This window comes from Struthio camelus, chromosome 1, assembly GCF_040807025.1.
Source record: "Struthio camelus isolate bStrCam1 chromosome 1, bStrCam1.hap1, whole genome shotgun sequence".
NCBI classification, from domain to species: domain Eukaryota; kingdom Metazoa; phylum Chordata; class Aves; order Struthioniformes; family Struthionidae; genus Struthio; species Struthio camelus.
The window spans coordinates 221,048,597-221,074,997 of record NC_090942.1 but is presented as its reverse complement, the minus strand read 5'-3'; the positions used below and the strand labels follow the sequence as shown (position 1 = coordinate 221,074,997).

At 50.2% G+C, this 26,401-nt stretch overlaps 1 protein-coding gene and 1 long non-coding RNA gene across 3 annotated transcripts; one reads left to right on the top strand and one right to left on the bottom strand.

Annotated features, from left to right (window-relative positions):
• Positions 1 to 3,600, bottom strand: LOC138065661 (uncharacterized). The gene is made up of 3 exons (XR_011138769.1): positions 3,237 to 3,600; positions 2,534 to 2,703; positions 1 to 561 (listed from the first exon to the last, which is right to left on the bottom strand). It is a non-coding gene; the product is annotated as an uncharacterized lncRNA (long non-coding RNA).
• On the top strand, positions 1,998 to 22,927 carry TSKU (tsukushi, small leucine rich proteoglycan). Of its 2 annotated transcripts, none has more exons than XM_068930715.1 (3): positions 1,998 to 2,407; positions 5,138 to 5,220; positions 19,038 to 22,927. In XM_068930715.1, exon 3 carries the CDS (start codon positions 19,045 to 19,047, stop codon positions 20,101 to 20,103), a length of 1,059 nt encoding a protein of 352 aa, XP_068786816.1. In that variant the 5' UTR covers positions 1,998 to 2,407; positions 5,138 to 5,220; positions 19,038 to 19,044; the 3' UTR covers positions 20,104 to 22,927. The 2 variants fall into 2 exon arrangements, with proteins under 2 accessions (XP_068786816.1, XP_009686624.2); XM_009688329.2 differs by lacking the exon at positions 1,998 to 2,407 and adding an exon at positions 4,556 to 4,719.
• Positions 22,928 to 26,401: the final 3,474 nt, after the last annotated feature.

The following is a 26,401-nucleotide window of genomic DNA, read 5'->3' as shown; positions in this document are numbered from 1 at the left end:
ATTGCAAAGCATGCTCATTTTAGGCTTAAGAAAATATAATTTTAAAAACTTCCTTCAACAGCATTTTGAGATTTTAAGCCAGGCCCATGTTTTTTAGTTCTTTCAAATCACCATATCTTGTAGTGTTGACCATTGGACTTCATCTCGGCTAGAGAGTTTAATTCTCGGTTCCTCCAGCCTTGGATCAACATCTTTGCTTTACTGAGGCTAACCATGATATGGCAAAGGCCTAGCATGAGGCACGGAAAATTAACACAGTGGAAAATTAAACAAAAGCTTTCAGCTTAGCAACTTCCCCTACCCAGAGTTACAAAAATGAACAGCGCAAAGAGTTCAGTGAATTGATCCTCATACCAGACTGCTAATGTCAGGAGATATTACTGCCCCCTTTACATGGAAAATTGCAACCCGGATTAAGGGAATTTCCCAAGGTTTCACACAAAGCACAGGGCTCAGCTGAGTACGGAGCGCAGATTTCCTCTGTTTCCTCTCCCAGGGGGGCATTCGTCCTCTCCTTGGCAGAGCTATCACAGCCTGATGGTGATTCCCGAACATCAGCTCCTGAGACATGGGATGTGGAACAAACACATAACCTAGATAAGTCACACTTGGAAACTCTGAGAGCAGAAAGGAACCGCTGAGCTCTCCCCTGAATGTCCCGCCCGATAACTTCTGCCTCTGGCCTCAGCCCTTATGATTAGAGCCGTGCTTGTCGGAGGGGCCACACTGCAATTTTTCAGTAGCATTCAGGCATGTCGTGGAATTATTGGCTCCGAGTACCTTGAGAAAGCAACTGAGGAGAGTTAAAAACTGCCTTTTTGCCACCTTTTCATCACAAAGACATGCTTAATGCAAATCCCAGTGGCACACTCACACCACGGTGATGGTCTGAGCAACCTTTGATCTTTAGTGTTGGGCGTGTGGCATGTATTTCAAAGCACAAGCGCTGTTAAGAGTAACCCCAGAAACCGGCTTGTGCCTTCTCAGCCCGAACTTAAGAAGCAAGCAACCACACAGCTTGGGATCTGTGGGGGCCTGTCACAGGCCACTGATCATCTCCAGCGTGTGAGGGATGAAGTGGGTGAAGATGCCACAAGAGGAAGCTGCAGCTAGAGACAAGCTCCTGAGCGGATGAGTCCTCTGTGACTCTTATGCTCCTGAGGTCCCTTTTTGCCTTGTTCAAGCAATGGACTACGATATCACATAGGCTCCTGTTTCTTTTTCTAGCTTCAGTATCACAATTTGAATGAGACCAGCTACACTGGGCAGCGTGCAAGCCTGGGCATCCAGGATCTTGCACAAGCTCTTCTCTTTGAGATATGAGGTAACAAGTCACCTTCATACCTCTGTACCAGTCTCATACAAAGGAAGGCTGCTTTTACCAGGCAACGTTACACCTAATAGTCAACAAGCTCTGGTGCAGTAATGATCTTTCACAGATGCCTAGGAAAAATCCCTGCAGACTGGCCATCTTAGTGCAAAAGGGTCCAGACTCTCTGCTTCCCAGACCATGTGTTATTGCCTGCTTTTTTCTCCTTTAACCTATGTCAGGGGCCTCATCATATGGTCGATTAGCCCAGCAACAGCTGGTGGCAGGTCTGGGTGCCAAACCTGAGAGCAGCGGACCCCAAGCCAATGTCCCCAGTGTCAGGAGCCCTTTTCTCAGGCCCCTTCCTGCTCGCAGCTGAGATTCTTGCCTGGGACCGATTTCCTCAAATTGGGAACCTCAGTTAACAGCACATGGCTGGCCTTGTTCAGTGTCCCAGTGGTGCTGGAGCCAACTGTGTCCCCACACACTTGGAAAACTGGATGCAAGTGGTGTCCAGGGACCCAGCCCTGCAAATATAGCCCAGCAAAGGGAAGGGCGAGCTTCCTGGGCAGGCAGCGTGGCGACAGGGCTGTGCTCTGGGGGTAAGTCCAAATGAAAGCAAAAGGGCCACAAGGGATTTTACCCAGGAGGGATCCAGGGACGCATAGGGAGCAAGCGGGGTCGGGGGGGGGGGGGGAGCAGGAATGCAAACCCAGTCTGACACCCCTCCTTCCCCCGCTAAGGGAAGGGGAATTGCCAACTCAGGAGTCACAAAACCGAGCACAAGTCCTGCCTCCTTCCTCCTTCCTCCTCCTCCTCCTCCTCCTCCTCCCAGATGTTCCCTTGTGTGCAGCCATCTGTTGAGCTCCCTCCTCCCTCCTCTTGCGGGGAAGGGGGCAGCCCGCCTGCCCGGCCAGCTGCACGGCTTGGAAGAGGAGGAGGAGGAGGGAGGAAGGGGGACACCCAGCCCTAAGGCTTGGTGCTGCCGGCTCCCGGCGGCGCCCGCTCCCCGCCGTGGGAACCGGCGCTGCGCGGCCGCTCCGCCGTGGGAACCGGCGCTGCGCGGCCGCTCCGCCGTGGGAACGGACCCCGGCCCCGGTGAGTGCCCCCCTGGCCGCCCCCCCTGCCCGTCCCCAGGCAGCCGCGAAGGGAGGGTGTGCGGAGCCGCGGGGATGTGGCAACCCCCTCCCTCCCTAATCCCATTTTGGAGAAAGGAGAGCTTACTGTATCGGGGGAGGGGGGAAATCGAGGCGGGCAGAGGTCCAGCTGGGGATGCGCAGGGCGAGCCCTGAGGGCGTCTGCGGGCGAGCTTCCCCCCACTCCGCGTGGGGAAACTTTTTGGTGTGATGAGTTTGGCTTGCTTTGGCCCTCAGCGGCTGGCGGTATAGGGGTATCTATTCAAAAAAAGCCTTGGGCATGTGGAGGCTGGGGGAGGGGGGAGGAGAAGGATAGAGGTCCCAGATGGAAGGAAACTACTTTTTTTTTTTTTTTCCTCAACTCTAGCTTCCCCAAGAGGGGGAGTTTGGGGTGCAGCTCTGTGCATGAGCCCCGAGCCCAGCTCGTTTTCCCCGGCAAGGCTGAGTGTCTCCAGCAGGGATTTCTCCCCGCTCCTTCTCCCTCGCCATGGTGGCTGCAGAGCGCTTGGAATTGCCACGGTTGCAAAGTAATCTGAGCAGCAGCTGGAGGCTCCGCACCGCCTCCCATGCCCAGATTCAGGGCTTTGATTTCACACAGGGCTCCCTGTCTCCTCTCCCACTCCCCCTTCCCCCCCCCCCCAGCAGTCCTCTCCTTCCAGGGCAGGGAGAGGAAAGAGGCTTTTGGGGAGGGTGGGGGGGGGAGGCTAGACTCTGCACAAAAGGGACACCCAGCTTTGCAGATCCGACAAGGTAAGCGGGGGGAGAAAGGCAGCTTTGGAGGAAAGCCGTACTTGGACAAGTCGAGCGGTGGCCGCCTGGGCTGGGCGAGACACGCAGACAGGTTGGAAGGGCCGAAAGTGGAGAGGGTCTCATCTCTGAAGGGTGCTCGCAGAGATAAGGGCAGGGCAAAGCTCCCTGCTTGGGAATTTCCCAAGTCTCTAAAGTGGATTAAGCTGGAGGGGAAGGTGTATTTGGGGAGGGGGGATGGGAGAGGAAAAAGTCCAGGATTTATTCGTTAGCCGTGTTCTCCTATTGCCAAAAAGGCTGCGGGCTGTGACTTTTGAAGCAGGAGGTCATCAAGCACGGGGTTCCCCTGATAATGCACACACCCTGTGAACTTTAAAAAAGGTCCATGGAAACTTCTTTTTAATGCTTTGGTCATTAAAAGGCACAGACCGCGGCAGATTTATTAATGCACTAAACCATAACACTTGTGAGCTTTCTGGAAACAAAGGGCTTTTAAACTTTATTCCTCTGCCTTGGATTTGGAGACCCTGAGCTGAGAAAGGCGAGAGTGAAGCTATATGCAAGAGAAGGCACATAGGTGGTTTGTGTCTTGGGGAAGTGGTGTCGTCTCCGTTAACCGATGCTCAACGTTGTGGTTGGCTCACGGGGCAAAGCCCTAACGTAAGGCAGTGAAGGCATTTGAGAAGGGGTGTTGCAAGAGCATCAAAAAAGCCACAAGCCGTGTGAGTTTGTTGGAAACGATCGATGTCCCCTGCTGCAGCCGGTCCGGGAGTCTTGAGTCTCCCGAGTCGAAAGATTTCCCCGGGTGTCTGCCATGATAAATCAGCTGCCGTTAGCCTGAATAACTGCATTCACTGAAGTTACAGTAGGAAACTTGTCTTTGTGGACAGTGTGCCATTGCTCTGCAGAAAGCCGTCAGCGCCGATCGCTGGCATTGCGCTGAAATATTGCATTGAGCGCCGCTCCAAAGCTCGTCTGGCAGCGCAAGGTGCTTTATTGCAGGAGGAGAGAGCAGAGGGAGTAACAGGAATGGAAAGAGTGGCTTAGACCCATGCTTCCGCGATCTTTCCGGGAATAAGACACGCGCTGGCCCTGTTAGAGGCTAAGAGCACTGGGGAGAGCCTGGTATGTTCAGTGTCTCTAGGAGAACTTACAGGCTGCGCCTGGCTGCTCCCTGTTGCTAGCCCGCGTGCGGGGGATCCTGGTGTTGCAAAATCAAAGTGGGTTCGCATCCGCCGCCGTCCTGGCACTGGATATGGTCAGCTGCCAGGGTAGGGCATAGCTAGCTCAGTGCTCCATGCAAAATTCCCTTTACGCTCCCCGCACCACCCCCTCCCCGGCAGCCAGTGGCTGCCCCAGAGAGGATGCGGGAGCAGCCGCGGGAGGTGCTTGCTCACACGTGGTTATAAACGGCGTAGCGAGGCCCTGACCTGTGCACCATTGTCACACATCTCTGGGTGAGGCGGTCCTGGAGAGCCCTCTCCGTGGCCAGCGGGCTGAGAAAGGGCGAGGAGCAGCGACACGGGGGTGAGCAGCGCTCAGGCTCGGCGTTAAGCAGCGGACGAGGTTGGGTGGTCCATGCGGTGCGGTGTCCTGCTCACCGACCCTAGAGCTGATGGCGAGTCGGGCTCGCTGCGCGGAGACATGGGTTTGTGAATGAACGGGAGCAGCTACTTGCAGAGGCAGCGCAGAGCAATTACAATATGCCCAGCAGGAACGAGGATGTGACAGACATCGCGGGGGACCTTAATTTCTGCTAACGAGGTGGACCAGCACACAGGACTGCAGGGGTTGGTGTGGGAGGGTCCTTACACCCCAAGTTTTTAAGGCTGGATGCAAGTGAGACAACAGCATTGAACGAGTGGGAAGAAATTGAGAGAGAAGAGCTATAAAACAAAAGCCACGTAAAAGCTTTTGTCTTCTTTTGTTTTTTTTTTCTCTACAGGAAAAAGCACCTTGTGCCCCCTCAGCCCTGCAGTGAACAGAAGTGGGTGCCACCCCAGTGCAAGCAAGAGCCTGGAAGAGAAGGTGAGCCGCTGCCTGCAGGAGGTTTAGAGTTTTCCCTCTATCCCTAACTGGTTTTTTTTTTCCTCTCTCTCTCTCTTCTCTTTCAGTCTCTTCTCCCTCCTCCTCCTCCTCTTGGCTTGTCAGCTGGTTGGTGGGGAGAAGCAGAGGGAGCAGGGTGGGATGCAAGCATAAGACAAGGCTTCCTTGTCCGGCCGACCCCCCGACAGCCCCGGCTCGCGGAGGCCGAGGGGGAAGCGGGGATCGGAGCGGGGACGGTGCGGTGCGCGGTAGCCGTGGCGCTAGCGATCTGGCAGGCTATCAAAAGAAACTTCCGAACGCCTAGATGTTAAGGGCTGGGAAGAGATAAAGGCTGGCTAAGCAAGCTGTTTCTTGTATTAAAACTTGGCACCTGGACCTCTCCAGGCGAGCGTATGAACAGGCACGGCTCCACACCATTCATTACGGCCTTGATATTTTCATTCGTGTTACTATTTTTCTCGCATTCACCCTGTGAGTTGCCCCATCCTCCTCCGTTTGGAAATGCTGCAATAGGTTAGACCAACCTGGCTGTCTTAGCATGAGACATTCCTGAGTTGCATTAACCAGGCTCGAAATATGACTGTTAGAGCCATGTGCTGCAATAGCTGAGCATAGGCTTTTTTTTTTTTCCTTCCTCTTCCCCCTGCTGCTTCTTCTTTACTCTCCATATATCGGTGACGCTGACTCTTCTCCGTCTCCCCGTTTCGCGTCGGGCACCTCTCTGTCCGCACGTGTGATGGGTGGGAGAGGAGACCACGCTGGTGGCTTCGCGTTAAGGGGCGATGAAAATTAAGCTCTCAAAAACTCACTGCCACCAGACCCATTAGGTCCCGTGTAATGAGCGTGGAGCAAATCCAGTGCTATCGAGGACTTCCCAGCCCTTGTGATTTGGCATGGCCAGGACTTGCTGAGATGAGAGGGCTCCCGCTAGAGGAAATCTGGGACAAAATAGGGGTCCCCATAGGGACAGGAGACAGCAGGTGACTTGGAGACAGTGGACTTTAGTTCATCTTTGCCAGGAAGTACTGTAGGTGATTTATGAGATTTTTTTTTTTCAAAGGAGAGCTGGGGCAGGGAGAGAAAGAAGGACCTTTTATTTTGCTTTGATTAAGATGTCCCTCCTCAGGACAAATCGAAACTTAAAAGCAAAACTCTGCTGTAATAGATGGATCAAAACGCTCCCAGTGCTTCATAGATGTGATTCCTTACCCTCATTGTGTCTGAAATGACATGTGCGCAGGACTTTGCACATCGGGTAGGGCATGGCCCAAGGTTGCCCCTTTTCCTCCCATCCTTGAGAATTAGTTGTCTGTGGCTGGGGGCATGGCAAGGCCTGAGTTTCACCAGCAGCGTAGGGGAGACCCTTCCTCCAAAGCCCTTTGAAGTGGATGCAAAGGCTCATTTCCCATCCTGGTGCCCTGTATCTCCCCAGGAGCACAGCTCTGAGACCTCTTCTAAGAGATCTCCAGTTTGCAGGATTACAGGATCATAGGATAACTCTGCATCTGTCTAGTCTTGTGCAGTAGGGGAATGGAGATCCTCCCTCTTCTGGATTGTCCCCAGATGTCCCATGGCAAAGCCAACATCTTGCATGGTGTTCTGAGGTCTTGCGTGCTGCATGCAGCCAGGGATAGACCCTGGGGACAAGCCAGGAGTCCCTGAACCAGGGGAGAAGTAGTGGTGGAGAAGGACGGTGCCAGCAGCCTTGGGTGCTGTGCGGACTATATGGGGACACATGCTGTCATTTGAGAAGTCTGAGTATTACTTGTCCAGTGAGACCAAGCTGGGTTAGGAGGTGGCTTAGCACAGGGTTAAATGGTAAAGGCAGATGGTTTTCTGCCACCCGGGTGAGTTGAGGCTTCTCCATGGCATGGCAGAAGGTGCAGTGAGTTGTGCCAAGAATAAGGGGATAGGGATGGAGACAGAATGGAGTCAGGGGTGGTGAGGAGACGTGGATGGCCAGATGTCCCTGGGGAGGGGGGATCTCCATCTGTGGCCACGGAGAGGACATTTAGAGAGTGGGAGCACTGATCTGAGAGGCGTCTTAGATACTTCTCCATTGTAACCACCCCCCGCCCCGAGGTCCCCTTCCCTGTCACCCAACCTGGCTGCCCTGCTCCAGGGCAGGACTATGTACCTCTTATCCCTAGTGTTAGTCATCCGAAGGGAAACTGAGGCACAAGGAGGGGGAACCCAACTCTCCTGACGATTGCTGGTGACAGTGTGGATGGCTCTGCCTTGGTTCCCGGTAATGTCACAGGTGAAAAGTGGGGAACGCCACGATACACCGGAGAGTGGCTCTGCGGTACACCCCGGTGCTGCCAACAACATGGCCTTTCTCTCCAAACCCCGCACCAGCCGGAAGGATTACGGCATGCACCAGTGGGTGCGGGCAGGGCAGGCAAAGAGCTAGAGAGATACCAAGATGCCATGTCACCTAGGCAGTCTAGCAGCATCCGGGATGGGAACCGCAGTTGGATTGAGGGCCTGCTGCTAAAGTCTTTGCCAGCTTTAGCCGGACCACTCTGTAAATCCCCCTTTCTAAATCTCCGCCCCCAGCATCCACGTTGCAGGAGACTTCAGCGCAGCAACCACCTCAGGGGCAGTGCACCAGGGCCATGATGGGGGGCAGCTGTCGAAGCTGCAGTGGATGCTCTGCTGGGCAGCAGCCACCGCTGCGACGGGCATTTTTTGCTTATTGTTCGGAGCAGTCACGTTGCAAGAGTTATTGGAGGGGGGGAATGGCAGGGAAGAGAATGAGACGGGCGTCTCCAGCTGTGCTGTTTGCAACAATAACGGCCAGGATTGTATTTATTATCTCCTCGGCGGAGGGTCTGCAGCTGCATGCTGAGAGCCACAGGCAGCAAAGAGGCCCAGCGATTATTGTGCATGAAAAAGAAAAAAAGAAAAAAACAAATAAAAGCCCAAAAGAAGCAGCAGGCTGGTGGGGGCAGCACTGAGGGGCGCCCAGCATGGCTGGGGGGTTGTGCCCTCCCTCCCCAGCAGTGGGGAAGGTGCAAGGAGGAGGCAGGCAGTCGCAGCATCACAGCAGAGAGGCTGAGCAGTGGCATGGGGCTGGGCCTGGTGCCTCCATGTGTAATGCTGCTGCCTCCCCAATTTGCCTTCCCTGCAGAGGCCTTATTGAACCCAGCAGCCCCACAGAGCTGTTAGGAGAAGGGCGGTCTAGAAGGTCGGCTGTCTTTCAGAGAGCTAAAGCCACATGGGGTCCTCTTAAAAGCCTTCTGCGAGAGCTGGAGGCGTTGCCCAGCTGGAGTCCTTTTCCTTGCACTTTTCACACGATTTCAGCCAGCGCCAGCCACTGTTGCTCTCCAGAGCTGGGCAGAGCCCAGTGACTATGGCTTTGCATGCCATAAGACTCTGCGGGGTTTGCATTTGGCCAGCCGATTTGCAGCCTCCTCTGTTTCAAGGAGCTGGAAAGCTTGTAGAGGTAGTGGATGGTGCAACCACTAGGAGCTATTGGCTCCAGGTGGGCTACGACTCACCGGCAAGGGCAGTGGCATCAGCACAGGAAATATCACCTGTCTCCAGCACCGTCCCTCTTCTCTCTTCCTTCTTTCCCTTTGCCCAGCTCATCATCTTGAGGCATCATCAGGAAGGGCTGGCTCTGCCCATGCCATCGCAGGGACGTGTGTCGTGGTCTCGTGTAGGAACCTTCCCGGCCATGTGCAACGATATGGCTGAGTAACACTTAAAAGTGAGAAGTGTCCAGCCTGGGGAGGTGGTTTGCTCTCCCCGTGCTGCACTTAAAACTTTTTCCTTCCCTTGGCATACAGTGTTGGTCCTCAAGTGCATTCCTCTTAAGTTATATCATGTCTCTGGAAGCTGGTTATGGAAAAATAATACCCTCATCACAGGAGACAGCATGAGAGTGGGTGAGGGTGGTCGTCAGGTGTGGAGGAGCATTGCAAAGGGTGGAGAGAATAGCAAAAGCTTGCTGGGATCATTTGTCTTTCAATAATTGACCAGCGTATAAATAGGGTCCTCTCCTCATGTTTTTTTGTGCTTTAAAAATTCATGTTGGCTTGCTGGCCTTTTTAGTCTGACACCCTGACACCAGCCATGGCCAGCAGGCAGAAGAAAGCACATGCAACCCTGATGTTGCAGAGAAAGAAGAGGAATCTGGCTGGAAGACATTTTTAATCGGGTCTCTTCTAACAGGGGCTGAAACCTTGAAGAAGGAAGGTTTCATCCTTCCAAAGGTGCTGCTGTGATTTGGGTACCATTCTGCAAACTCACAGTTGCAGCCTCCCTGCCTAGATCATGGTGAGCCCTTTGGCATTGGGGACAATGTGGCAGTGGGACCTGTTGGTATTTTTAGTCCCTCTATAGCAACACGCATTAGGATTGAACGGAACTTTGGTGTCCCCATGGTCACGGCTGCATGTGTTGGAGTTCCTCTCCCAAGGAGGGCTGCAGCACTGGAGCCACTCCTGCACAGCTGGCTCGCTTTGCTACAAAGCACGATGCCGAAGGGCTGGTCTGTCCACCCATTTGTACCAAAATAACCCCTCTGAAATTGATACCTCCAGTTCTGGGCAGCATCATTGGGTTTATGAGAAAGATCTTGTTTGGGTTCGGTTTGAGGTGGTTAAGAAAAACATTGCATTCCCAGCTGAGGTAAGGTCTCCACCTGTGTAGCGAGACCTCCCATTCCTGGAGATCTTGGCCATTAAAAAGCCAATGGAAGCAGGGGCCATCGTGCGATAAAAGGATTTGGCATTGTCAGGGGGATGATGTTGGAGCAGGAGAAGAAAGCCCTGAGCCCCCGTGTCCCTCTCAGGTGAAGCGCCACGGCCAACGCTCATGGTTTCTGCAGACCAGCTTGTGTTCATATTGCTAAGTGAAGATGCCCCAAAAGCCAAGTGGCTCCCTTAGCCCAGGAGGGGCCGGGATGCTGTTACCGAGTACACTGTATGAAATGTCTGTAGTGCAAATTTGGGTTATGCGGCACATCGGAGCAGCATCAGGCTTAGGGGAAGCACGGCCAAGCTGGAAGGCGCCCGTCAAGCCCCTGGCCACCTCCCTGTGCAAGTCAGCTTGTCTTGAGGAAGAACCTGGGAAGGGGCAACCAAGGGCACCTCCGTGGTCAGAAGACCCCTTTGCAAAACATGAGGGCGAGAGAGGGAAGGATCTGTGTAGCCACAGTTTGGGGATTAAGACATTGCTCCCCAAGGTTTCTGGGTTGATCCGAGATCCCAATGCATCATGATTGCCCTTGCCTGCAAAACTGCCAACGCACGACTCACAAGGTGCACTGGGACGTGCCGCACTGCACAGACGTCTGCCTTGCCCTGCCTGCGGCCGCTCCGGAGGCTTGGAAAACTTCATTTCCTCCTGGTAATGCCTGCTCCGGGCACAAGCACAGCTCTGCATGAGGGCGCTGAGCAAAATTACTGTGCTTTCAAAAGCTATGGGAGGCTATTCCCCCATCCTACCCCGAGAGAAATTGCTATAACCTGACAGCTTCCCGGGCTGAGAGAGGAGCGGGGAAGGGGGACTTTCGTGCAAGACTCTGCTGTCGCTGTGATTTAATTCCTAATTTGCCTGTGCTGGATCTAGCACCGAATTCTTCTATCGCTGCTGTCTGGCTGCCCGGTCGAGTCTTGCAGCTAGTGAAATTCCCAGGAGTTTGGCTGCGGGCTGCTTCCAAGATGTGACTTTTTGAGGCACACAGATCCTGGTGCAGTAGAAATCTGCCGTTTTTTCAGTTGTGTATGTAAATCAACTTGGGATTTGCTCTCTGGGCTGGTAAACCTGCCCACACAGGTTTCCTTTTGTTGAATCCAAGAATACACCGAACCGCACCTTGATTTCCTCCTTGTGGAGGTGGGGAATAATGGGAGGAGATTGCATAAGTGGAATAATCTATTAGTTGTTTGAACACTTGGGCCATAAATCATCCATGGCCCCTTCCAAAGCAGATGGGATTTGTGACACAAGCAATTGGAGCAAAGATTATTTTAACAGCACTCTATCTTGTTTTGCAAGGAAATGACGAATTTTTTGTTTTTCAGGGGGGTGTTATTTAAAAAAAAAAAAAAAAGAGGAGAAGAAAAGTGAACAGAGGCTGTTTCAACTGAGCAAAGGACGCCACATAAACCAGTGAAAACAAATACGTAGTGTCAAGCTGCTGTAGAGTTTGGAGGCACTGGGCTCCCTCTTGATCAATCCCATATGTCTTTTTTGCAGCCAGCATGGCAAGCGGAGGGGCTGTTTGCTTTCGGCTCTTGGTTTGTGAAACACTTGTGACGCTTAACAATTTGTCTGGCTTTGCTCTCACTAATCTTATCTGTCCCATCCCCTGTACCGTCTATTAAACTCCCCCTGAAGGATGAAGCGCATTCGCAGGATGCTGGTTAATCGTTGCGTTTTTGGCTCAGCAGTTTCTCTGTGTCTGGGGCTGACAAAAGCGAGCTGAACACATACATGAAATAACAGCTCTGGGGAAAAGGAGTGTCTGCTTTTCCCTCTCCGCGCCCCAAATTCCACGGGCTTTTTTGGCAAGATTTGGCGCTTGCAAAGACAGAGGTGACCAGGAGCAGCGTGCTCACTGTCCACATCTGAGAGCGGCATCCTTCGGGACTCAGTCCAGCAGGAGACAAGCTAGAGAGCTGGGACGTGCACACGCTAGGGGAGCCTCCTCCTCACCCCAGGCTGGCCCTGTAGACCTGGTAGCCCTGATGCACCCACTGCTGCGTCCCCGCGGGGACCCTCCCTGCCGAACCCCTTTTCCTTTGGAGGGATCCTGGACACAGGGGCAAGAAGGGGATCGCAGGAAAGTCTGCTGAGCCCATACTGCCATTGCCTTAAATGCAGCCAAGTCTCTGCATTGAGGGAGGAGAGCTGACGAGTATTTTTCCATCCCCCAAGTTGGTGCCTATTGTATATTACTCTTGTATATCCTGGTAGTGTAGATCCCTGATACCACTGGGTTAATTACTTGTTAATGACTCTCTCTTCAGTGGTAAGATTCTTGACTGAATGCAAAGGAGGTGGTTTTACATCCATTATTAGAAATCATTAAAGCGGAAAGGAATTCATAGAAAAATCTTTTCTTTCTTTTTTTTTTTTCCCTCTCTCTGCATTTAATTCTGACTTTGCTGCATGAGCGGGAAGATGGAGCTACAAGCGGTTAGGCACCTGCAGAATGATTTTAGCTCCCATTCAGGTCCTTGGTGTCTCCTTGCACTCAGCCATAGGGGCGTAACCCTCGGTCCCAGCGGCTGAGTCTCCCCACAGCCCAAGGCTTGCACACACCAGTGGCAGAAATAGGGTGAGGGTAACGAGAAGACTGAGTTGCACATCCCCTTCCTTATTTCCCAGTAGGTAATTTGGGATGGTTCTGCTGCTACCTAGGCAGTTTCACACTTCATACTGATAAAACGATCTCCGATAACTCATCACCAGAAAGTAACTTCTCCAAAGACTCTTGATGGAGGGCTATATCAAGTTCAGCTCCGTTTATAGTAGAGCCAAGGGGACTAATTCATATCTTGCGAGCGTTGAAGCCAATCTGGAGTAACTGCACTGAACTTCCCTAAACCCATCTAAGCAACAATCAAACCTAAATACCAGATACCTCCTTCTTTCTCATTAGCATTTCTCTCCCTGAGTCCCCAAAAGCACACCAAGTATCAAACCAGGACCCATATTTCCAGAACACCCCCTGAAACAGCTAACAACAGAAAATACAAACCGGTCAGGAAAAAACATCTTCCCTTTTACACCAAAACTCCTCTCCAGAGAAAGATTAATCAGTTTAATGAGCCTCTAGGGGGGTAAACATAGGCCCCATTTTAGGGCTCTGCCCATCACCAGAGGAGTGAAAAGCCAAGACTGGAGAATCTGACCCAAGGACTTGGGTGACGCACTGCAAAAGCAGGAGTGGAGCCATGCCCTGCAGCCCCCTCTGATGCCTTCTCTATTACGGCATTTTTTTCGCTGTGTCCCCACAACCTGGACGCTAGTCCCCTCTTGCCATGCCTGATGTGTGCCCTGCTCCCAAGCCCGGTTCCTTTTTCCATCCACGTACACATGCACCTCTCCCACAGAGAAGCACTGATCCAAAGTAGTCAGAGCAAAAGCCTCAATGACCTTTGCTTTCCGTGGATTAAAACAAAAAAAAAAAAAGTTACGCTGTCAGAGGCAGCATTTCTTTATCATGTGAGGGGTGTGTGTGCAGGCAGGTTAAGGGATTAATAGTCTCTGGTTTGAACCAGTTTTGCTGCCTACTCACATTTGCAGAGGAGATCTGGAGAAGGGGCTGTGCTTGCATCTGTGGCGCCATTCAGACTTGGAGAGTCCATGCTGGAAAACAGTAGTTGTTGCCAGTGCTGCGCCTTGCCTACAATTACAGGGGTTGACTTTATGAACAGTTCAGAAACCTGTTTGAATGGGACAGACATGAAGAGGCATTTTTTCCAGAATAATTAAGGAAAAAAGAAAACCAAATAATTTTGAAGCATTTTCATTGTTGGAGAAGCAATTCTTATGTCCTCAGCATCCAGGCACTCCTGATCCATCTTCCATCCCAGCTGTGTCTCAGAGCTTCCCAAGTATTTAAAGAGAGAAAGAGCCAACTATCTCTCTCTCTCTCTCTCTCTCTCTTTTTTTTTCCAGTCTGGAGGATTTATGGCCTTTGTGCAGATTGCTTTGCTTTCCAATAGCTTTCCCTTTCCCCTGCTCACAATTAGTAAATAGCCTTGTTAGAAAGATGTTGTGTTTTGTCGACTTGGAGGATGCAAGAGATAGAAGAGAGTCCCCATTTTTTCTCCCTGATGAAATATTGTTGCTAACACAACTCCCTCGTGCTTCTGCTAAAACAGTAACTCTACCTGGAACAGGCCAGGTGGACATCTAACTATGTGCCCTTCCTTTTTGCCTGTTCCCTTTAAAGGTTACTTTATTTGCTGGAAATCCAAAATACTCTAGTTGAAGCAGCAAATTCAGAAGGCTTCTTCTGCCTACATCTACCCATCAGATTGCTGATATGCAGAGTTTCATGTCGTACCTGATCTGCTCTAACTGTGGGCCACTATTGATCTGGCTGATGAGCAAGCTGATCTGATTCATCCCAGGTGCACCTGACTGTTGGGTGGGACTCAGGTTTGGAGAATGCAGCCAGAGCGGACCAGTTGGGCTGGAAATAGCACCCCAAGATGAGCAGGCATCCAACTTTGTCATGGAGTTAATGGAGATATGGGGCATCTCCAAAGCATGGGTTTGATGTAGGTGGGTTGCATCCCCTTCCACAGTAATTTCTCTATCTCCATCCCACCACAGGAACAACCTGTGGTTTCTGCACTTCTTACTTAGGCTTCTTAAGCTTGGTGGGGTAGCTTTGGGTCTTCAGCTCTGACTCAGACTGCATTGCTACCAAAGCTTTGCAGAGTGGCACATTCAGGGAGGCCAAGGAGCTCATCTTGGAGAATAGGGAGGATGTTTCCTGACTGTAGAAAACAATGAACTTTTGAACACTTCCCTCTCATATTTTGTGTTAGTCTTTGATTTTTGGCTGTAGTGATTTCTGGCTTGGTGGTTGCCCAGGTAACTGAAAGTAGCCTGGGTGTTGTGCCAACCAGGCATGCTGATAACAATGCAACCTATGGGCATTGTCTTCATCTCTGCATTCTCAAGGTGGGGGATCAGTCCTGGAGGACTAGGCTTAGATCCAGAGTAGGATGTGTTAGCACATCTCACTTGGGCTGGAAGGAGATGTCAAAGGTATCAATTATGGCTCACTGGGGACTCTAGCAGTGAGAAAAGTCTTTGGGAAGCAGAAAGGGGAGGAGGGGAAGTGCTGTGAAGAGCAGGAATTTGCAATAACACCATAATAGGGCTTTTCTCTCCCCATTTCCCGCACCAGCCATTAATTGAAACCTGGCTTTCCTTTGCAGTCTGGTTTCAAAATCGGAATGACTTTGACATTTTTTTGGCAGGGAACTCTCAGTGCCAGGTTTCTGACCAGGTCCTGCCACACCATGGTGCAGAAATAGCTCTTGAGCAGAGCAGTAAGGAGGGGTTGAGACATCTGCAAACTTGAGAGATGTGGGGTGAATGGGATTTGGGGGAGAACGCTGGCACCCTGCTGGGATCTTGGTCCATCCTTGGCTCCACTACCCACTACTGGATCTCCTGGATCTCCACCACTGAGGTGAAGGGTTGTCCAGGCACCTTTTTCAAGATCTCAGGGTGTTCAGTACAGGGCAAGCGACATAAAGACCAGAGCTGTGCTGCCACTCGAGGCACCTGAAACATGGGCAATGGTGATTTTTGGGGTGCTGCACCCCCAGCAGCTCCTGCTAAAACCAGTGGAGAGGACATAATGTCCCCAAAGCTGTCAGGAAGCCAAAACAAATCCCTGGGATCTCTCTGCACCACAGCAGTGGTAGAAATGAGGAGGTCATTTTGGAGAATGGACTGAACCAGGCCGAGAGCTGGCTTTTTCCTCCCAATGGCTTTCCCTGTGCTCTTACTCACTACACCGGGCAAGGGAGCCAGCCACTTCTGGCTCACGGCAAGTATTTCCTCTGGGTGAATGTCCCTGGTGCTGCAGGAGGAAAACTCATCTTCCCTTTACAAGGGGATACTTTGGCTTCCTGCCTTGATCAACAGAGCAGCTCATAGGCAGGAATCCAAGGGCGATTTGATGTGGTTTCAAATACACACTGTACACAGATGAACTATAAATGCCTGTGGCATGTTGCTTCCCCCATTTCAGAGTACATTATTGATTGCTCCATGTGATGATACAGCATGCCTCTACCTGACCGAGGTCATCATCGATTCCCTGGCAATACAGCAGTCTCTTTCTCAGATTGGAAGATAACAAATACCTTTATTTCTCAATTCTTTTATCAGAGCCATTGGCCAAGTGGATTATTAGTCTATGAATGTTTCATGCTGCTACGTAAGGGAGTTTTTAAATGATACTAATGGATTGCATCTCATCTACAAGGCAATTATGGAGCCCAATAGGGAGAATTTGGGGCAGGACTGCGAGGAGGGAAGAGGCAGTAACTGCGGTGCAAGTACCTGAGCTGAGCTCTGTATACTGTGTTTCAGCTGCATAATGTTTTGGGCTTGCTGCTGGCTGGAAGACAAATGTGAGCCATGGATGTGGCTGCCGGGGTCACTCTGTCTGTGTGCTTCTGGCGACTGTTTATGAGGCTAGTCAGGAAGGGAATTCCCATACAGAAGGCAGCTTGAGCGGCCATGTACTGAAGCCTGGCTTTGGTTCTCCTCTCAGTTAAGCTATGCTTTTGGAGACTTCTCTCTCAATAGTGTTGTATGTGCTTTTCCTTGGGGACAGAGGAGAAAAAAAGAGGGTCCTTTTTGGTCCAGCGGGAGCCCATGAAGCTTTGGCTAGTACCCAGAGCCAAGTGTTATGCGGATGTGTCTTTGGACCTGCTGGTATCAGACCCAGCTCCCTCTGGAGCTGATGGGATGCCAGGAGGAACTAGGCTGGGTGTTTTGAAGGACAAATTAGGAAGCACTTTCCCTACTGAGATGTCAAATGGGAAAAGCCATTGGATGGGAATATGGGAGAAGAAATACCAACAGAGTGAGCTGATATAACTGTAGGTGCTTCCTCATTTATGAGACATTTAACGGGGAGGATGTTGTTTGCAAAGAGCCCTCTCCAACCCCGGTCTGTAATTTCCCCTGGTAACATAAAATTGCAGTGCATTCCAAACACAGCTTTACAGAAAAAAGTAGCATTTTGTATAAGAGTGACTGCAAAATGGAACAAGCTACAGCTCTCCCTGCACTGAACCAGAGACGAGATCAGCTCTTCTTTAGCCTTGATGTCATTAGGAAAGAGATATCTGGAAATGTGCCTGTGAAAAGGAGCCCTACCCACTGTGTCCCCTCTGCACGCATATGTGTTTTCTCAAGAAACAGTCGAGATGGGCTGGGACTAGGGCTCATTTTACTGGTTTTCTGTTGTTTCTGTAGAATAATGGACCCCAGAGAATTGCGTGCTGGCCTTCAGCAATGCTTTGGTTGCAGGCTCTTTGGCCAGCGTCCCAGTCTCTGCTCTCTATTTGCAGGAGTTACTGCCAGATAAGTCATATCAGTGATCAGGACAATATTTTTGCAATGTATTTTCCCCTTTGCACTTCTTTTGCACATCGGCAAATAGTCCCCAGTCGGTCTCCTGGGAATCAGAACAGGGCCAGGAAGACCACGTTGAAAAGGAAGAGAAACTACAGCCGAGGCAAGATGAAAGGAAGTGTGAACTTCTAGGAAATGGTTCTGGGAAGATGCAAGGAGTGTGGGGAAGTTACCTCAACCAGATCAAAGGACATGTGGGAAAGATGATACTGCAAGGATGTTAATAAAGTGCTTTTAAAAAGCAAGTGGGAAAAGTGAGAACAGAGACTGGTGGGGCTGAGGTGGGGATGGGAACACGAGTTTAAAGGGGATTTTTTTTTTTTCCCTAAAAGAGCACTTCTCATGTGAGTCTCTGTACATAGCAAGCAGTGTGGCCAAAGAGTGGTGCTAATGGATCCACTTGCCTGGTTTAGTGGGAATATTTGTTGCTGGTGTTCAAGAGACCTTGTCTGAAGGGCTCAAGGAGCCGTCGCCCACGACTTTAGTCAACAAAGTGGGAAACAACAAGGACAGCATTGCTGCTGTCTGTTGCCAAACTGCAGGATGCCCACACACTCACATTTACCCTTTCCAGAAGCGCAGAGCTCAGGCTTTTATTGGCTGGCTCTGGAAATCACTCAGCTGTAGTTGCCTGTGGTTGTCTGGAGGGGTTATTAGGATGTGATCTGAAAAGGCCCAGGAAAGCTGGGAAAGTACAGTTCAGCTCTGTTCTTCCCTCAGCTGCAACGATGGAGGGACAGAACCATCTCAGAGGAAGATGGCTCTGGAAGACAAGGAGCCACATGGCCTTTGCCTTTCTTGCCTGCAGTGCGTGACATCAGCCAGCAGAGGGTTGGTTTTAACCTCTTATGCAAAGGTCCTACCTAAGGACTTCTAAATTTGTGCCTTAAGTCTAAGCAAGGGAGACTTACGGTGCATTTGGGCACTAGGAAGCTGGCCTTTCTTGCTGTTTGTCCTTAAGGACGTGCTGATGATGAGAGGTGCTGCCCTTCTCTCCATTATATATGGGAAACTTGAACTGAGCTTCAGTTTCTACCTCCTTAATAGGGAATTTAACACCTGAGGCTCTCACTGAATCCAGAGTCGAAGTGACTTCACCAACATTGTGTACCCAACCTGTCAAAGCAGGGCCTTGAACCCAGCGCTCCCAGCTGATGCCCTGACTTCCAGATGTGACCTTAAGAGCTCTACGTGCTGAAGTTTGCTAATGTGCTGAAGCATCTGAACTGTCATTTAGTCTCATGCATCGTCCAGTTGAAAGGGTGCATTTTGGATAGATCTTGTTTAAAGGCAGCATACGGCTCTCACAGCTAATTTCCTACTGCATGTTAACTTGGTTATATCTACAAAGACTGTGCCGACCCAATTTTTTTCCTTATTCCCTACTCATGTCATTAATCATTAGTGGGATAATTCAGTACCTTAGAGAGATTTAGTGGTACACTCAATGCCAAAATTCATGAGCAGTTACTAAAAAAACCCTAGATGCTGCACTATGTCACTCTTGGGTAGTTTGAGGGATAATGGGGGTGTATTTCATCTGTATTTCATCTATCCCTATGGAAAAACAGAGAAAAAGCCTGCACAACTCAAACTGTTAGGCATCTTTGATAAAGTGATTTCTAAGGCAATTAAATCTATTTCCTTATTTTGTTTTCCAGGTCAACAATGCAGTTCTCAGCCTGGTTCAATTTGCTGCTTCTCCTTCCTTGTTTCGGTACCACCAAAACCTGCTTCCCTGGGTGCCACTGTGAGGTGGAAAGTTTTGGTCTCTTTGACAGCTTTAGCTTGACCAAGGTGGACTGCAGTGGAATAGGTTCACATATTGTTCCTGTCCCAATCCCTCTGGATACCTCCTACTTGGATCTGTCCTCAAACAAACTGGAAACAATCAATGAATCAATGCTTACTGGCCCTGGCTATACCACCTTGGTGAGCCTTGACTTGAGCTACAATAAAATTGCTAAGATTTCCTCCACAACCTTCTCCAGGCTTCGGTACCTGGAGTCCTTGGATCTGAGTCATAACTCTCTGGAAGTCCTTCCAGAGGACTGTTTCTCCAGTTCTCCTCTGGGGGACATAGATTTGAGCAATAACAAACTTTTGGATATAGCAATGGACATTTTTGCTTCAAAAGGTCAAGGAAAACCCATGAATGTGGATCTATCCTATAACATGCTCAGTACAATTACAAGGCATCGTGAAAAGAACATCCCCAACATCCAGAATTTAAATCTTTCTGGTAACAGGCTAACATCTGTGCCAAATCTTCAAGGGATTCCTCTCCGATACTTAAATCTTGACGGGAATCCATTAGTCAAGATTGAGAAAGGAGCCTTCATGGGGCTGAAAGATTTGATCCATTTATCTCTCAGCAGCCTGCGTGACTTTAGAGAATTATCTCCTTATAGTTTCAAGGAACTACCAGCCCTCCAAGTTCTGGATTTATCCAGCAATCCCAATCTGAAGTCACTGAGTCCTGAAGTTATCTTTGGTCTGAACTCCCTACAGGAACTCAACCTCTCTGGCACAGGCGTGTCATCTTTGCCAAAGACTGTGCTGAAATACCTGCCTTCCATCAAAAGCATCACCTTAGGGAAGAACATACAGTGTCTTAAGACCATCAGAGAAGGACAGTACCACCGACAAACTGGGCTGACCAAAAAAGAGGTCCTCATTTGTCATGACAGCCATGGGTCTGTAGCAGCAGCGCCGTACGTTTCATGATGAAAGCTGGGAAGAAGGGATGGGGAAGGGGGTGGGGGGTGGGGGGGGCTGGGACGGTGAGGGTCCATGGAAAATGTACAGGTCTCGGACTGAGATGGCTTGCAGTGTGCCTTTTGTAAAACTGTCAATAATTTATATATTTGTACATGCCAATACTTGATTGTTTGTGGATTTTATAAACTCTCAAATCCTGGCCCACACATCTATCACACATTCTACCCGGTGTATTGAGGGCCTACATCCAGCCTGTTAGCTCAAGAAGGGTGTTGCTGGACAACAGGGACCAAGCTGCTCTGCAGGTCCCAGGGCAGAACAGCTGGTCTGGCACAAACCTTTGTGGACCAGTTATGTTTGCAGGAGCAAAGCTATGTCTCTCCAGAGGGCACACCAAAACCTACCAACTCAGTAGCTATTTGCTTGCAAACCCATGCTTCATCCTTTTTTTAATTATTATTCCCCAAGAAGTGCCTTCCGGATGTTGCCTTCATTAGCAGCACCCCGTTCCTTGTCATGCACTTTCAGTTTGAAGAAACATTTCCAGATAAACCTGAATATAGGGTGCTCCTAATGTGCTGATTTTTACATGTTATTTGCATAGATGTGAAATGAACAATGATTAAGTGGAGGCCATTTCCCCACTTCTTTTCTCTCCACTTTCACATTTCATGTTCTTTTCATGTCAAATTACTTTAGATCCAGCCTTGGCAACCTCCTGTCTTTTTAACCTTAACGAGCCACTGCTGAGAGAGAATGAGTAGCAAGGGAAAAAAAAAAAAGAGAGAGAGGAGTCTGCCTACAGCTGGCAGCCCACCTGGGAACTACCCTCCCAGGAAACAAATTAACTGAGCTGCAAAGTGAAAAGATCATGTAGCCTAGCTTGGGAAAAATAACAACAAAAAAAAACAAACAAAACCCCACCCTCCTTCCTTTCTGGGGAATCTTGGAAGAATACTTGACAAAGATTCTTCTCTTGATGACCTTATCAAACTAGGACAGACCCAAAGGACTTAAGAAAAAGCTATTTTCATGCTGACGTTCCCCACCTGAACAGAACGTGTGCGACTATGCTGGGCTCATGTGAAGCAATATCCAGTGCAGAAATGCTTTCCAGAATATGCCAGGGGAAGAATTAACATTGACGCCTGCAACCTTGGAGTTATTTGCCTATCAGGGGAAGGATCCTGGGGTTTGTTTTTTTCTAGAGTTGTAGCTTTTCTTTCTCTCACACAGCTCCTTGGCTTCCAAAAGGAATCTCATGAAAAGCCTGGTCTGCAGAGCTTTCCTTACTTTTCTCCACTCTGAAATGCAGGCAAAGCAACGGGGAGTCCCTCTCATCCTCCTTCCTCTCCAAGTTAGGAGAAAGTTGGGGAAGGCAGCAGAGCATGATTCAACCCAGTTGCTGGTGGCATGCAAAGCCTTTAACCTGCTTATTGCAGCCTCCACAGCGGAGGTATCTGCTGATGTCCAGTCCAAATCTGGCACATTGTCCTGGGGATGGGAAGGGAGGTTGTGGATGAGGGTCCCGGCTGCATGAGTCTGCAGTTTGGTCTCTACACAGGCTTGCATTGGCCTAACCTTGAAATGTTTTTAGCTGGTTTAGGTAGGTCCATACAACAGTAACATGGACATAAACCTGGTTTCTGGGCTTGGACACAGTCACTGCAGGCAAAGTTAAGAGCATTTGTACACATGCATTTTGCAAATAGCTGAAAGGGTTAACAAACAACAGCAGCCCTCGCTACCTATTTATTGCTGCTATCTGAATCATAAAACCAGAACGACACAGGCCTTCCGCCCTCCATGCAAAATCAGCTGTCTCAGCAGCACAGGCGACCTTGCGCCTGCAGAGAAGGTGCCCCATGCTGTCTTCTGCTGGCCAGGCAGCCTTTAGGCAGCCACAAACATTAAGTGATGTATGGAGAGACTGCACAGAGCTGGGATCCATGCTCAGGGAGAGGGCTGAGGGGGCTGAGGTGTCCAGCCCTGCTCCCAGGTAGGACTGCGTGCCAGCAGAGGGCTCTCAATGAGGCTGAGCTCTGCAAGTGCTGGAAGGAGCTCAGGCTTCCTCCTCACACCCTCAAAGGTTTCTTGCTGATGGAAATCCCACCGCCCAAAGAGGACAGCTCAAGTCATAGCTGAAACCTGCTGAGTCGTAAAAGCCAGCCGCTGCCAGGGAGGCTGAACCCAGAGTCAACATCTTAGTCTGGATATTGAAATGGCTGCCCCATGTTTTCATCCCTCTCCTTTTCGGTGACTTGATCACGAACCGTAGGGTGGAATTTTAACCTTTTCCTCTCAATGCTGGGGACTTCCCCCCTCTACCGAGCCCTTGAAATGCTCAACCAGCCCTCAGTCACAAGAAACATGTTGATTTTCTTAAAAAGGCAATGGGACTGCCTATAGGCATACGGAGATCTGGAGGGGAATAGTAACCAATTGCAATGCAACATGGGGGCAGTTTGGGATGGGGGGGGTGTTTTTTAGTGGCTCTTGCCTTTTTAAGAGAATTGTTTTCTGCTGGCAGAAAATGTAATTAAAAAAAAAAAGTTGTTTAATTTTATAAGTCTGTATGTAGATAAAATGTTACAGGGATCATATACAGGCTGTCAAAGTTACTGTCTGTGGTAAATCAAAAACCCAATGTGACAATCCAATTGAAGACTGCAAGATTTCCTTGTGTAATCTCATGCTAGCTGCTAGATAAACGAGTCTTAGCAAAGGCTGGCAAATACTGTCGCTGTGTTTGTTTTTTTAAAGAATCTCTGCAGCATTGTAAGGCTTTGTGATTACTCACAATATAATAAAGTAATTCAGAGGAGAATAACCCTAGATCTCCTGCATTTATTTACTCAGTGCCGGGAGGGAGGCAGCTGTCTCTGGGTCCAATGCCTTGTGCTCTTTGTGGTCCTGCAGTGGCTGAAACCCAGCTTCTCCCCTTGCCCTGCCAGCGTTCCTGGTGTTGCAGCTCCGAACCTGGAGCAGGATTTGTCTGCCTCTGAGTCCCTGGGCTTCTTGCTGGCAGAAAGGCTTGACAGCTTCGCTTGGTCCAGACAGGCTGACTCAAAGGAAATTACAGACATGTGGCAGTGAGACAGCCCTGGAATATTTGGAGCCAATTTCCTGCTCCAGGATTTGCTTTAAAGCTTGTCAGAGTTGGTGAGAAGCTCTTCACGGACTTTGCCAGTTTGGGGCTTGCTCTGTTGCAGGGAGAACAAGGGTAGGAGCGAGGTGAAAGGCTGGGTTTGAAGAGCTGGTGGTTTGGAGAGAGCCTGCAAGATGTTGGAGCAGTCCTTAGGGAAAGAAGTGAGCAAACAATTACAGCAGCCACGCCATAGCGAGCAAAGCCGCAAGCTACCAGACTACAGAGCGTTCAGCTGTAAGATAGGTGTGACGTGGCCTCGGTGCCGCTCTCCAAGGAGCAGGCGGCTGTTGCGTGAAGGGCTAAGCTGAACTGTTGCAGCTAATGAATAAATAGCAGTATCTCAGAAGGGCTTTGCCTGTTCTTAAACAGCAAGTTTAATTTTAAGCCCTTTTTGGTGTTGTAAAAAGAAAGCATGCAAAGCTGCTCCCCCCACCAGGAAGCTACAACATACCCGTTCCTCCCGAGCCTGAAAGAACAATTGCAATTCCAGCAATAAACTATGGATTGCTGTCTGCTCGAGCCTGACCCCGCTCCCTGCGGGGGGCTATTCCCCAATTTAATAGTATTGCCAGGAGGGAATGTTTTCCTGCTGCTGAGTCTGTGCTTCCACTTTTTTCCCCTTTTCCCTTCGCCCTGATGATGCCTCAAAGCCCGTCCACCTACCCTGTTTCTCTCATCTTTCCCTCATCTTCTTGGCCATGCTAAGACTCCTTCCCTTAGGCGGAGATATGCTCTTGCTCCATGGAGGTTCCCCCCAGTGTTTGGTCCAGGTCCCAGTCACCCACAGAAGCAATAGGTCCTGGGAGCAATAGGTCTGAAGCACTTTAGATTGAGCTGGATTCTCGTATTTCCTTGGTAAATGCATTGCTCACACAACTCTCTAGTGCTTTTTTGGATCCAAGTCCCTCCTGGTATTCCTCTGCTCCTTTCCTCTCATTCTACTAGATTTTTATTATTTAACTAGCATATCTGTAGTCAGGCTGCATGGGAGATAGTATGCGAGCCCCCATCCATGTGGGCATGGCAGGGTACACTGCCCTCAGGACACCTGAAACACAGCACAAACATCCCAACAGGAAAGGGAAAGGCACACGGTGTCTCTAGGCTTGGAAACTTTGATGAGCTGCTCCCGCCAGCTGCATGAAACTGCTGTTAGTTTAATACGGAGGCACGATGGACAAAACCCTGGTGCCAGACATCTCCCAAGCTGCCCGGACCAGGAAGGCTGGCCGGATGAGTTAGCTGCAAGCTCTGGCTATTTTCAGGACCAGCTCAGCTCTACAAGTTTGCCCTGGCAAGTGAGATGGATGCTTTAATTAGAGGCTGAATATTTTTAGAAGCAGGAAAACCTCAGCGGAGGCTGGGCGATAAGGATAGGTTGGGTTAGGGAGGAGGGAAGAAGTGGCTGAGCTGGCATCTGCTTGATGCTCGCTGTCTGATGAAGAGAGATCAGCATCTCGCCCTGCTTTCCACTGTGTCAGGAAAGGCAGGTGGGTCCCAGCTCCAGGTCGGGCTATGCAGACACTGACGGTCTCTTCCCCCATCTGCCTCATGTCCAGGGCTTAGGGGCAGCACAGGGCAACCTGCATCACTTTTGTTGAAAATATGCACCCCCTGGTATTCAAAAGCTCCCCTTTCCGTACGTCTGTAGGAGCTTTTTCTCCGAGCTGTCAGCTGTCAGCCTCCACAAGTCCCTCACTGACTGATTATGTGCCTGACTTCATAGCAGCGGTAGGTGCTGTCCCTTTTAAAAATAGCTGCTTCTGCGTATATTTTCCATTTTGCAGGAGGTTTTATTTCCAGCACGTTTGTTCCACACACCCGAGCTTGGTCAGCCTGGAAAGCGCTGATGCATTCTTGCAATGCCAGAAAATAATGTTGCGTGGCTGGTCTTAATCCTTCTGCATGTCCCAGACCGGTCCCTGGGGAAAGCTGTGAGGCAGTGAAACCCTCTATCCCATGCGCGCTCTTAGAGGTAGCAAAGCCATGGGCCAGGCCGAGGTATTCCTTCCCTGTCACCCCAAAGACACTCCATTCCTTCACTTTTTCAGTGGCTAGAGGACCTGGGAACCTGATTAAAAGGTCAAAAATTTGAGGTGAAATTGGGCCATCAGATAAATTCTCTGCTGTAATAACCAGTGAGCTGGAGCACCATCCCTTAATTACACTGTTTTATCTCCTAGGATTTATATATCTGTGCACAAACACCCCTTAGATCCAGAATAAAACTGCTCTGTCGATAACAGCGGTTCAGCCTCTCTCCAGCCCCAGCACTTATTCCCACCCCTGTGCTGCCTCTCACTGACGTGGGTGCTCACCTGGTCCGGTAGCAAAACCAATTTGTATTAACATGAAAGCAGCTCAAATGCTTTGACATGCTGCAGAAGCAGCAGCCTTCTGTAGTAGGTGCTTTACATCCTCGGGAAAGCCCTGCCAGGTAGGAGGGGATGCCACAGGTTTGGGCAGGGTGGCAACTCCGCCAGTCCTGGGACGACGCCACGGATGAGGGTCCCCAGGCTCTGCTCCAGGTACACACCGGAGGGATGAGTCAGCCTTGCAAAGGGACAAACATCGCTCTGGAAACTTTCCCACCACCACGAAAAAGCCCTTTAAGCTTTGCCGATGCCTGCCCAGGTCTCTCTGCTCCATGTGTCCTCCCCCCCGCTTCCTCGTTAGCAGTGGATGTGTGTCAATGGCGTTTTCTGGTAATTGACTTGGGTCGTGCTGGGAATTTGAGCCTAAATTTCAAAGAGATCGTTAACCTCCTTTTCCTTCTCTTTGAACTGCTTCACTTTATTGTACGTTAAAGGAAACAGACAACTTCTTCCTCCCAGAGCCCCTTTTGATAAGAGCTCGGCACATTTGAACAGGGATTATGTGGCAATTTTACCAGCTCAGATTTTGGCGCCGGCATGTTGCTAAGTGGCCTGTGAAGATGCATTTCAACGGGGATCAAGCTGCCCCTTGATTTCAGAGGGGATTGCAGATAAAGGAATGGTCCAGAGATGCCAAAGGTTTGGTAGAAACACACCATATTGCTGGTCTGGCAATGCTTGCCTCCTGATCATTGCACCCAGCTTGTCCAGCAGTGAGTGTGGGAGGGTCTTAGCCCACAGAGGAGCCAGGAAGGGCCACAGGTTTTTGATCATTTACCCA

Excerpts from the sequence above, each read along its gene's own strand:
- TSKU (XM_068930715.1), top strand. The coding sequence starts at position 19,045 with ATGCAGTTCTCAGCCTGGTTCAATTTGCTGCTTCTCCTTCCTTGTTTC.